Source organism: Morone saxatilis, unplaced genomic scaffold, assembly GCF_004916995.1.
Source record: "Morone saxatilis isolate NCDOM2014 unplaced genomic scaffold, NCSU_SB_2.0 Contig20, whole genome shotgun sequence".
NCBI classification, from domain to species: Eukaryota; Metazoa; Chordata; class Actinopteri; family Moronidae; genus Morone; species Morone saxatilis.
In genome coordinates, this window is record NW_023339763.1 from 19,098,695 (window position 1) to 19,111,471 (window position 12,777).

Genomic DNA, 12,777 nt, shown 5'->3' on the forward strand with positions numbered 1-12,777 from the left:
CTACGTCTCTCGGGGACAGGGATTATGTGGCTTCCAATCTTAAATTGTTTATTTGTTTGCACATCCCCAGGCTGTTGGTCCATGGTCGGTGTCAATAGCAATGGCAGTCCAAGAGTGTAACATTTCAGGCTTTCCGTCGTTATGACTGGTTTTTCCTTCTGTACAGCAGCACAATCCGGGTCTATCATAATCAGGTCATACTGATGCAGAGGGAACTGAATGTTCTCCACCTGTGTGTTTCTATCTCTCATGTATCTGTTTGTACGATCACCTCCAGAGATAGGGAGAGGGTATTTTTGAGATCTTGGACTGTTTTCTCTATTTATGCTTCAGGGCTCTGAGTTCTTCGATTAGATTTTGTGATTACAGATGAAGCAACAAGAGAAAGAAAATGTCTTTACCTGATCTTTAATAATGAGTTGCTGCTACTTCTTTGAGGTCCATGATTGCTCTACTGTGACTTCATAAATACTGAGTTTATATGGCCACCAATACAGTCTGCCCTCTTTTGGCAATTGTGTTAGTGTAGCCATTGCAGTCTCCTCAGGATTTTAAAGGCTCAGACTAGATGTTCCTTCCAAACTCCACACAGTATTATATTATGCTTATCCAAGATGATCAGACTGCCAGCTTATCAACCCTTAACTGTTGAAATCATGGAAAAACATTATTAAACCATCTGCGTTAGAAACCAAGCAAGCCCATCTGCTGTGAGACTCTGCAACGACTCCCATCGCACCACAATCTCTACAACATCTCCACGATCTTTTTCTCTGCAATCTCCCCCGTTTGGCCTCATTTCCAATATTGTATTTCTCATATTTCATTCCTCTTGCCTTTTTTCTCACTGCACAATGAGATTTACAGGGGGCAGTCTTAAATTGTCTAGGAGTGAGGCAAGAAATAGGTTACTGCCCAACCTTCAGGCCACAGTCATTTGAGTTGTGATCCTCTTTCATCTCTGTGAGCAGAAAAAGGCGCCTGAGAGGGAGAGTGCACTGTCCAAGACCAGCAGAGATATATGTGCTGCTAGCACAAACCTTCCTTGGTGACCGTGAGGCCAGAGAGGGCGTTCATTCATACAAAGGCTGCAACTGGCAAAGAATGATCTTTCTTTACCATCTTTCTTGATGCAGTTGCAGTTTACTCAACCACCTCACGCTGTTTCTGATGGAAGCGTCAAGGTGACATTGCTCTACAGAAGCTAGATTTCCACAGTAACTTGGTCTCTTTTAGCGAGAGTAACTATGAGTATTGGTTATTGATTATTGACCAAGTATCTATGACATAATTGATGCAACAAAACCAGATATCATATTTTTTATTTATTCTTATTTCTTGTCAAAACTTGGTGGCTGCATTACCCACAATTCAATACACTTGACATTTCGGTTGGATGTAATGTAGCAGGTAACCTCGCGTAGAAATAAGGAGCAGGCCACAGAGATCTGTAGAGCTCACTCCACACCACCAGATTTTTCCAATTTTAAACTTGTCGTCTTCAGCCCCCTCTGACACTGACTCAAGTGACATCACTTGAGGACATTTATCAGATTTTATACTGCTCTACAAAGGGCTTTATTCAACTTTTTCCACATATGCAGCAGTACTAAAGACTTGTAAACTGACTTGTAACAGCTCCCCTTTAAAACCAGAACAAATTGGTCATATATAGTGATACCTGCTGATTGCAAATGCATTAATGTGCTTTTTCAGTTAAGAAAGTTTTACTTAACCATACCCAGACAAAGCCAACAGACGTGCTGGAGAAGTAAAGATGTCACAAGGTGCTGTTTTGTTCCCACTTGGCTTTTCATTCAGAGTCTCAGAGGTATATATAAACTTTAAATATTTCTATCACCCTTGAAATTAATTAACTCGTGTTGGGTTGACTCACAGCCCCAGTATGTTGAGGAGGGGATAATCCAATCAACTTCTGTTTGCTGCATTGGGAATTCAGCTGCCGTTACAAACTGTTCACAAAACTTTGCAACAGCAGTTACATTGTTGATCTGTGGTGATGCCCATTAAATCTCTCACAGGTCGACCACACTCCCATGGGCATATAGAGTAAAAAATGGCAGCACATTTCAGTTCTGTGGCAATCAAAATGTGTGATGGGCAAGGAATTTAAGTTGCATTCAAGAAGGAAACAAAACAAAACAAGCAAGGCGTTAAAGCAACAAAAGGAGGCTGACTTCCTTTGGTGTTTCAACATTTTGTACCGCAAGTTAACAGTTGGTGGTCCTCTTGAGTACCTTTTCAGTCCCACACCCAATAATTCCACTATTCAGACCACAGACGTTAGGAATAAACTCTCTACTGACACAGCCAAACACAACAGGACTGTGGGTACACAAAGGCTGCCAATGGATCTGAATTTTCTACTCAATCAATCTTCACTATTTACAAGCAAAGGAGTTAAATGTGAGGGGTTTCTTCTGTGTTTACAGCTTGCAGTAATGTAACTGACACATTTTGTCACAGACAATAGCAGAGAATAAACTGTGACAGTACCACTTTCACAACACATTATTGGGTGAATCTATTTTTTGGACGCATTTTCATTGCAATGTACAACCATACTTTGAAATTTGCACCAATTATGTTTCTTTGTTTAAAGAGTAACTTACCACCCTATGAAAAGTCCTGTTTTTGCTGACCAGGGTTTTAACTTCTCACCTTGCTAAAGTGATGTAGAAGTGTACTCCAGGGCTGCAGGTGCAACAGAGCACACTCCTGACCACACCAAACTACACCCTTCAGTGATGCTGGATGTTGACACGGACTTGAGATCTTCAGTTAGAGGGCAGTGAAATACTGCTCTCACTTAAAAGCCAGCATCATTCAGTCTTTTATTACGTGACTTGTACTCATTTGTATTCTAAATGAAGCAACTTTGTTCTCCTTTACGAAATTAGCGAAAGTGGCTGTGTCATGGGTGGATGAAATTCAGAGGTAACAGAAGGGTATCCAACTGATGCACAGGCACAGTCGCTCAATTTAAGTGAAATTTCAACCCAGAGGCTGATTACTCTATTTCATCTGAAGTGCTTTGATGAAGTTGTTCATTTGGAGTTTGGCTCTTTCAGCCTTGTGGAGTCCCAGACTGCATGGCAACTTAAAGACACCAAGGGCAGCAGGCTGTTGACTCTTCCCAGCTCATTCTTATAATCTCAGCTGGCTCTTAGTGTCTGGCCTCAGGCTGTAGTTGGCACTGTTTTATCCCAGTGCCACGCAGGGCCTTCATCAAATGAAAACAATATGTAGGTGTAATGTTTGCTTGAAAGACAGCTTCTTGGGATACTTTTATCCCCTATACCAATATTCTCCTCAGGCATGAAGTGAAATGAAGTGAATGAAGTGAATGAAGTGAAAAGAAAATGACAAGTTGCAGTAATAACAAGATTATAAAACTTTTTATTGATCCCCTCTGAAGATGAATTTATAAAGCAAATTCCACACATATCTCAGGTTCACATATTTTTTTTACGCAAAGTTATGGCACCATTACTTTCTATAATTTCACCAGAAAAAATATTTATGTGGCTGTGGCCATGGTTTTATTTATACAAATGATGAGGAAGTACGTGTCTTGAATAGACCCACTGTAAAATAGCAATTACACTATATCAACATTCCCCAAAACAGAATTAGCCAGGCCAGTAAGATGTTGTTTGTTTAAGCCAGTGATTTTGGGTGCAAGATAAAATATACATTCCACTGACATATTGTCTGACACCAGTGTATAAAACTCTAGCGGACAGAACAGTCAAGGAAGCACAATTGGTTTCCCCTTTGGAAGCAACACAGTGGTAAACAACTGATGGACAATATTAAACCCAAGGGTAGAAGCTGAGTATGACAAACAGATTTATGCATGGGTGAATTCCCCCGCGCCAGAGCCATCAATTCTACATCTTTTCCAGTGCCTGGAGATGTTTCTTTACCCTCTGTCTCCCCGTGCCTGTCATTACATTTATCCCTGTTCTCTGCTAAGTGCTAATACATTTACATTTTTAGTGCTGCTCAGTAATAAAAGAGGTGGAATGAGTGGAGGCCTTTTACCATTACTAAAACAAACATCAATGAACTCACCTCACTGAGGAGTCGCCCCACCCCCAAACTCCCCCACCAGTCCATCCACCCACGCACAGCTTGGCCGCTGCTCCACAGTGCAGGTCAACAGTGTTGCGGTTTGAGTCTCCTCAGTTTCACTCACAGTTCTTGCCCTTATTTCGAGGTTCACTAACAAGAGTCTGCCTCACACAGGAGGTTCCACATTAGTATTTTGTCCAGTCTGGGTTTTCTGTGAACGACGCCCATCACTTTTAGAATGTGGAGGAAACATTTTGTAAGCAAAAGTTACCAACTGAAGTCACAGGTTATCCACACAGGCAATACATGTGAGAAGAGGGATTCAGGTTGGTCTCTACTGTCTTAATGGACTGACATGCTAGTCTTTGGGTGGGGTCTAATTTTCAAATACATATTATAAACAGTCTCATTCAAGAATTAACTCTGCTGCATTTAGGGAAAACATGAACCTGGAGACAGCCATTAGGATATTTTCTTCACTTCTCGTATTTTGTTGTTTAGATGAAACAAATCCACTGTCTTCATCAAAGCTGGGTTTCATCAGTAATGGCAAACATGAGAGTGAAAATAAAAAAAGCCATTTTAGCAGACAAAAACCATCACATAAGGAACAAAATAAATAAATAAAAACAGCTGTGCAGGATTTGATTACTAAAGAAACCACTGATAAAAATAGCAAAGCATTTTTCAAACACAGCCCAGTCGGTATCTAAGTAAATTATCTACACGCTTGTGCTGCATCTCGTCTGATGCAGCACTACAATACTGATCTCAGGTGAATGATCTCGAGAGGTATTATCAAGGGCAATCAGCCCTGATAAGATCTTCACCCAGCCAACTACTGAATAAGGTAATAACAAGCCTACTTTAAGACACATGGTTATTGGGTCATTTGAAATAGAACAATTCACAGCTTTACAAAGCCCTTTCCTTGGATAGCTGGTAGGGCACATCAATATAGTTGAGGCATTTGGAACAATGAGTTGATGAGACTACATACTGTGTATGACCAGTGAGCAGGAAAGAGCCAAAAATGTCAGTTTCTCATCATTTCTTAATCCATTTTGAATTGACTGCTGTGGCTCCTGTGTGTGAAAGAGGAACTCTACCTGTACCTACACTAAGTTTGACCTTTCCACAGTGTATACATTCTTTGCTTACATGTCACAGGGAAAGAGCAGAAAAGAAAACATACACAGGCCATTACTAAGATGGTGAAGAAACAGTCAGCTGTGCATTTACACCTGGGGCACTGGCTGCTGCTTCCTGCAGTGAACTGTTCCTACACGGTTTCAGTTCCAGTTAATCACATACAGTACTTTCAGTGCAGTGAACAGCAGGTAATTTGGAATGGGAGACCAGAAGAAGAAGGCACAGAGGGGTGCTTCAGAAGTGTCCATGCGAAGGGAAATTGTGCATCTATACAGTTTACCAATAACACTGTGAACAGGATCTGGTACAGTACATCATGTGTAACAGTAGTCTATATCTGGGATTCCTCCTTCTCTATAGCCGCGGTTGGTGCCATGTCCTGCATTAGAAACATGGTTGGCACCTTTGTACAGGCCAGTGCCATTGGAGGGGAATATGGTATGAATTATGTAATCCTCTCGTAGGGGTTTAGGCTGCATTGGCTGGCAAGCCGCCATAGGCGTCATCTGGAATCCTGGACCACGGATCTCCAAGATGGTATTGTCCTTCTTGGTGCCTGACTCAATGTAATCATCATAGGTCTTGCTTTTTCTGGAGCTGCTGCGAGTATAGTGGTCACGGGGACACAAATGCCCAGTCCTATGTCCATACCAACAGAAGACACCAAAAATAAGAGCCAAAGATACAATGGCGGTAGCCCCACCAATAATCCCTGCTAGGGGCAGAGCTGTCATCTGCTGTGAGTCTTCATTCTCCTCCTCCCCCAATGGACTGATGTCTGACGTTTCAGCTTTTGCACACACCAGAGCTTCATCAGAGTCAGCATCTCCAGAAATTGCCCCTTTGCTTTCTGAACTGGCAGGGAGGGGCACCATGCAGATGATGTAGCTGGAGCGTGGTTGCAGGGAGGTAAGCAGGTACTCTCGACGGTCGCCCCGGACCAGAGTCTCTGTGATTGATCCCATGGCATTCCCAGTACCCAGTCGCAGCCAGCTCAGCCTAAAAGAGGAGCTGGGCTGGGCCACACTCCAGGTAACACGGACACTGTTGTGAGAGAGGGGCTTCACATTGAGGGCCAGGCTCTTTCCCACACCACTGCTGCTAAGAGTATAGTCTAAGCCAGAATCAGGAAGCCCCAGGCCAGGACGCTTCGAGCGGAGGGTGAAGAGAGAGCCCTGTGGAGGGGTTTGAGTAGTAGAACTATCAATCCCACCTCCACCCACTCTGTCTCTTGTCCCCGCTGTCCTCACCACCTCACATTCTTCCATCTCACTGGTCAGGTCTGTCAAAGCCATGTCTCGCACCCTGTCAGGCCCATGGCAGGTGAGACCTCTGACAGTGATGGAGTTACCACGGGCATTCAGCCAGTCATACAGCCAGCGCAGATTGCAGCCACAGTGCCAAGGATTGCCTCGCACCAGCAGCTGACCCAGGCTTTCCAGGTCTTTGAACAGTCCCCTCGGCAGAGTGGTCAGGTTATTTCCTGACAGGTCCAGCCTCTGCAGCCTGCGCATGCCATCCAAGGAACCACGTGGCATATGAGTTAGGGCATTGTCCTGTAGAGACAGGCGCAGTAGATGGGCACTGGGCAGGTTGACAGGTGGAGTCTGGAGGGAGTTACGGACTAGGGACAACTCGGTCAAGTTGGAAAGGCGGGAGAATGTGTCATCGGCAATGCGCTGGTTTGCCAAAAGGTTCCCATCCAGGACAAGACATCTAAGTGAGGTGAGGCCTCGGAAGGCATGTGTTGGGATAGTGGAGATTCGGTTGTCATCCAGGCGGAGTTCTTCTAGAGAGGCAGGCAGTCCTGAGGGAATACTAGATAGATGATTGCGTGAAAGGAACAGTAGGCGCAATCGTGGGTTGTCAGCAAAGGCCTGGTCCTCAATACTGACAGTGGAAATAGAGTTGTCGTCCAAGTGGAGCTTCTCTAGCAATGGCATCCGAGCCAGTGCACTACGAGGAATAGTGCGTATGTTGTTATCCTGCAAATGCAATTCACGGACAGTTGGTGGCAGGTGCAGGGGGAATTCATCCAGTTCATTATCATAGAGGTAGACCACACGAACGGCAAGATGGTGCTCCAAGGACGTGGGCAAACCCGGGTTGTTTATGTGGTTGTTCTGAAGGTAAAGAACAGACGCCGAAGGAGGCAGTGACGGGATGGAGCTCAGGCCACGATCATTACAGTAGATAAAGTCCTCATCACACCTGCATACAGATGGGCATATCATGTCCCTGTCTCCAATGTATCCTTGTATCGTGGCTGCAGCAAACTGAAGCATGCCAGCACGTAGTGTCAAGCAAAGAAACAGTAGGAAGAGCCGAGCCCGCAGTTTAGCCACACCCACAGGTGCCATTATGGTGAACATAAGCACTGTCTCTCTTTTCCAGGTCTGTTGTTAATCCTCAAATCGTTGCAGTGAACTGGAATCCTCTGACCTCCACCCTGAGAGAGAAAGAGAAATTACAGTCAGCACTGATGCACAAATTAATTAGTTAATGGTCACAGGTGACGAGACAATTAAGGTGCTTTCAGTGAATTTTCATGAACTCAATGTGCAATATTAATATCTAGGAATGTGCTACAATTATCATATCTAAACATAATCCACAAAGACATTTTGCACTCAGTAACATGATTGTTTTTTTCAGAATTTTGTTTCTTTAATAACATAAACATAATACTTTAATATTAATAATAACATTAGGGAAATGTGCACACATGGAAGGATCTGTAAGGATTCCCATCACAGCCTCTCGCAAAAATTCTGCCATCAGTTCAAAGCCAAAGAGACACAAAGATGTGTCACTTTAGCCAACAATCATTATGTTGAATTAGCAACAGTAATCCAAGATTACAGCAGTTATAAGACTAAACTTTAGTGTGTCCTGTACTAAATGTTCAAAGCAGAGTGAATATTTAGTCTTCGGAAAAGCTACTCTGGAGCTGACAGATCCAATCCTACATTTAGAATTAAGCCTTGTGCATAAATATGAAGCCTTGAGAATATTCTCTAATTCTAAATTATTTAAGAGATCTTGAGAGGCTTCATAAATCCATCAGGAGTTGCAAGCAGATGGCTGCATTAGCCAGACACTCTGAATATACTTGTCATTATCAAGAAGGAACAACGTGTTTTACCTCGGAACCAACGTCTTCACGAGCAAAATTTTCATCAGGCATTGAATATGGCACAATAATACTTCATAAAAGTTTCTACACAAATCAACTTCTTCATCTTCTTAATTTAGTTGTGTTGATTAAATAAAGCACAATAAAATAGTAATGCATGGATTCAGTATAATCTGCAGCAGAATGAAAATGATGTGACAACTAATTAACTATTTGTAGTCAACACAATTGTGCTGTGGGAGTCTACATGAGTTGTGCTCAGAACTTGATTGGCACCACAAGTTGTTGTTGTTACTGATTAAGCGAGAGCTGTCATAACAGTAAGCACATTATTGACTACAGAGATTTGGAAACTGTTAAATTGCAACACAGTGACAACTTGAGCCCATCACAGTCTTCAATAACCAGAGCCATTAGTCAAACCGTTAAGGCCCACACAGCAACAGACATAGTCAGGCTGTAGTATTGATTTTCTCACAAATCCGAGGTGATCTGCCAGAGCCAGTCGGCTCTCATGTAGATTACAGGATTCCCACGAGTGTAAGTTAGACAGCGCGATAATTAACCAAATAAATGACAACTCTGCTGGGAGTTGACTTTGCTGAACACATATTTGCAAACATTAATCTGTATGTGCTTATTCATTACCAAAATATTGAACATTTTGTTGACGAACTTTGTTGACATTTCTCTCATTTTCAAGTGTAATGAATCACCGTTTGAAAAGATAAACAACACGTAACACTAACAGTTTTTCAGGCTGATCAGGTATAATTTAATGGAAAGTAATCACTGTCTATCCTTGTTAATTTCAAATGTTTTGTAATTTTTTCTTTCAAATGGGGGAGTGCACTTATTCTTCACTGACAGTTGATGTGAGCATGATTTTATGACCATCATATTCACCATTATATTAGATTTGGACTTCAGGGACAAACCAAGAGGATGACATGGAGACTTTAAGGGGTGGCAGAAAAACATGCCAATTTAATTGCAAACAATCACATATAAGCTCCCAAATGATGATATTTTGACTGAAAAACATTATTGCAGCACATTAGTAGAGCACTGAATATAAATATATAAAGGTGACATTGGAAATCAACTATTTTATTTCCAAATATCTTCTGTTTCTTTTTTAAATGTAATTTAAGACTATCACTTAATCTAACTTTGGGTGCTTCTTTCCAGATATTGTTCATTTATTTCTACAACCCTGACAAGGCATTATTATAGAAATCTATATGTAAAATTAGTATCAATCATGCTGACAATCTGTTTACCAACAGGTCATACTAATAAAGATTTCTTCATTGAATATCAGACTTGGAACTTTAATAGAAAATAAACGCATAATAATGCCATTATTAACAATATCACCATTTATCACTGCATTATTTTCCTAGTTAAAGCCTTATTTTTTATTTCTTGTTTCAGTTGTTAGATGTCCCTCACCATCAGCTAAAATCACTTATTTACTTATCATGAAACTCAATTTTTGTGCCTATTTCTACCTCCCACCTCTTGACACAGAGAAGTGCTGTTAGTTGGAACCTGGAGAGTAAAATCATTTCTGATCATTTAAAAAGCCGATATTATTGTACACTTGTGTTATGAGTAAGAATAATATACACTGTAATCTGTTGTAAATGTTCACAAGGTTTCTGTCCTTGCATGAGTGTGTAAGGCTCAGTAGTGCTAAAGAATGGATGACTTTTGAATCCCATGAGCATCAGCAGTAAGTCTGAACACTGGGGTATTTGGGTCAGCCCTTTAAAAACAAGATATATGTAGTGTGAGATTGAAGTGGAGTGAGAGGGATTAATAGAGCATATTGAGCTGTGATTCTCTGGATTAAGCAGGTGCTACAAAGAATGGCGGACAGTCATTTCAGGATTTTTTCTGCCTTATGGTTGCTCATTTTTCTTCTTCTATTAGAAAATGATGTAAAACCTGACTGGTCTTTGTGTTTGTGTGTGTGCATGTTTCTGCTTCGGAAGTACTGTGTGTTTGTCTACCCATGCACGATCAAATTGCAAACATTAACCCATATGGGAACAATCTATATGGTTGCAGTCTACATTTCAGTTATCTGTAGAGGGGAGTAAAGCAGGGATGTGGGGTAATGTGTTAGCCAGACAGCCAGCCGCCTCAGGCAGAGTACAGTACACACAACAACCCCCAATCTAATACTGGAACCCAAGACTGGATCGATTTACATAAAAAAACACACAGAGTGAGAGAGTGACAGAAAGCAGCTTTGAGCAAGACCTTTGAATCCCATCTCCCCATTAAGACCCCCACAGAGGGATAGGACTGGGAAATCTGGAAAACCGGATTTTGGATGACCGAAGGGGGCTGCTGATGTATCAGGAAATCCACTTTACTGATGGCAGAGAAAAGATAATAGTGGCCCACAGCTTATCTTACATTCCACGTCCATGGATCGTATTTTAGATTTACAGATTGGACATGTGGAAAGGGGAAAGGATGACGCGAAACATGATGGTTATGGTGATGACAGAAATAAATTGAGGGATCTGAGATAGAAAGAAATAAGAGAGGCCAGAAAAGCATGACCTCTTCATTTTGGTTAATCGTAGCGGTTGCTGGGTTTTGTTCGTGTGTGTATATAATGTTTCTTGTAATACTCTAGCTAAGAGACCATGTCTTTGCAATAATGTACTATAATCTTGAAGCTATTAAAAGATAAAAGATGGACTTTAATCCCCAAAAGAAACAAACAAGGCACAAATACGCACCGCAGCACAAAAAACAGACATTTTTTACTCTTCATAATTTGCTTCTTTCATACATGCAAAATCATGATTTTCATTGTCACTTTTATGTGGAATAAAAACACACCACTGTCATCATCACAAATGATGTTCAAGTGTTTTGAATAAAGCCATCTATATTCATCGTCTCACATATTTCAAACCAAATGAGTCCCTGTGTTTGTGGCTCATAATAAATTATAATTATGAATTATTTGATGTGCCAATGCATTAAACTCCTTTTAACTCTTTTATCATCTTCCCTTCTTTGAAAACATGCCATGTAAATGTGCTATCGAAGCAGACTGGATAACATGTTAAAGGCTTAATAAGTAATGGATTCCCCTTCATATGGACTCAGTTTTTTTCTTGGTTTATGCACCAATTTCCTGGCATGAAGGAGTGATTAGATTTGCACTCAGCAGTTCTCATCTGAGCTGCTGACACAAAGACCCTGCTGTGTGACATATAAAGATTTGTGTTCCTGGATAAATATAATTTTTGTCATACAGTCTATATTGTCATTTCAATGAAAAATACTTGTATTTTCTGTCGATGGATTATGTTAAAAAGAAAACAAATTCCACCAAGAGCTTAGATTCTTCAATTACATGTACAAACCAAAGATTCAATTCCATTTCACATGTAAAATTGTATCTGGATTTGAGACATTTAGGCCGATACTTTCACTACATGTAAACACACATACAACAAATGGTTGTTTATGACAATGCAAGTACTTTCTGCACGTTTGCTTCCAATTGCATTGGATATGAAATAAATCTAAATAAAAGAAAAGGGATAATAATAAATACATATTGGAACTACAAAGAAGAGCCCATGTTGTGTACTTTACTAAATACTACTTTGAAAATATGCTGTAGCAAAGTAATAGAGATACAGCAGCTATAGAGTGCTTCACATAATTCACAGTTGGGGATGTACTTTTATCTTGGGGGGGTTTTGTTTGCTAGTAGGTATGCGGCTCACGGGGCCCTGAAGTGACTTGATATATAGCTCTACAGCGCTATGACATGTTTTATTTTTACAACACTATAATACGTTCTGCCGTGCCACCAGTCTAATTCCTTGTCCTCTCCACTGCAGCTGCTGTTGCCCCTGCATTCTTTCGTTCAGTGTTTCTTCCTGCCGACAGCAAGATTACAGGTAAATCCTTTCAGCATTGACAAAAGGGGCCGCAGATCCTTGCAGCAATGTGCTCCCGCATTGTGTGCAAAGGTAAGACTAAATCTAACATGATGCTGACAGGGTTTTGAGGGAGTTGTGTTCAAAATGTACCTTACCATGCTAACCCGGATCAATAGTGTAAGGCAGTGGGTCTCTTACAGTAATGGCCATCTTGATTCAACTGAAGTGCAGTGTTTCATCGATAAGTTTTATATGGTGACCAGATGTCCCAGTTTGTCTGGGATTGTGCCCCTTTGTTGAGGATTGTCCTGGTTTCAAGCTGGGTGTCCCGAGTCCCTACAAATATCTGTTAAATTCTAAAATGTCCCGGTTTTCAAATTGTGCTAAGTGCTAAAATAATAGTCTCTCATCCTGATAATAAAAGTCAACGTGTGTGCATAAGCATGGGTGCATGCATGCGTTCCT

At 41.2% G+C, this 12,777-nt stretch overlaps 1 protein-coding gene across 1 annotated transcript; it reads right to left on the minus strand.

The window, feature by feature from the left end:
* Window positions 1-5,403: 5,403 nt before the first annotated feature.
* Window positions 5,404-7,686, minus strand: flrt1a (fibronectin leucine rich transmembrane protein 1a). The gene has a single exon (XM_035666803.1). The coding sequence runs from the start codon at window positions 7,620-7,622 to the stop codon at window positions 5,565-5,567; it is 2,058 nt and encodes a 685-aa protein (XP_035522696.1). The 5' UTR covers window positions 7,623-7,686; the 3' UTR covers window positions 5,404-5,564.
* Window positions 7,687-12,777: the final 5,091 nt, after the last annotated feature.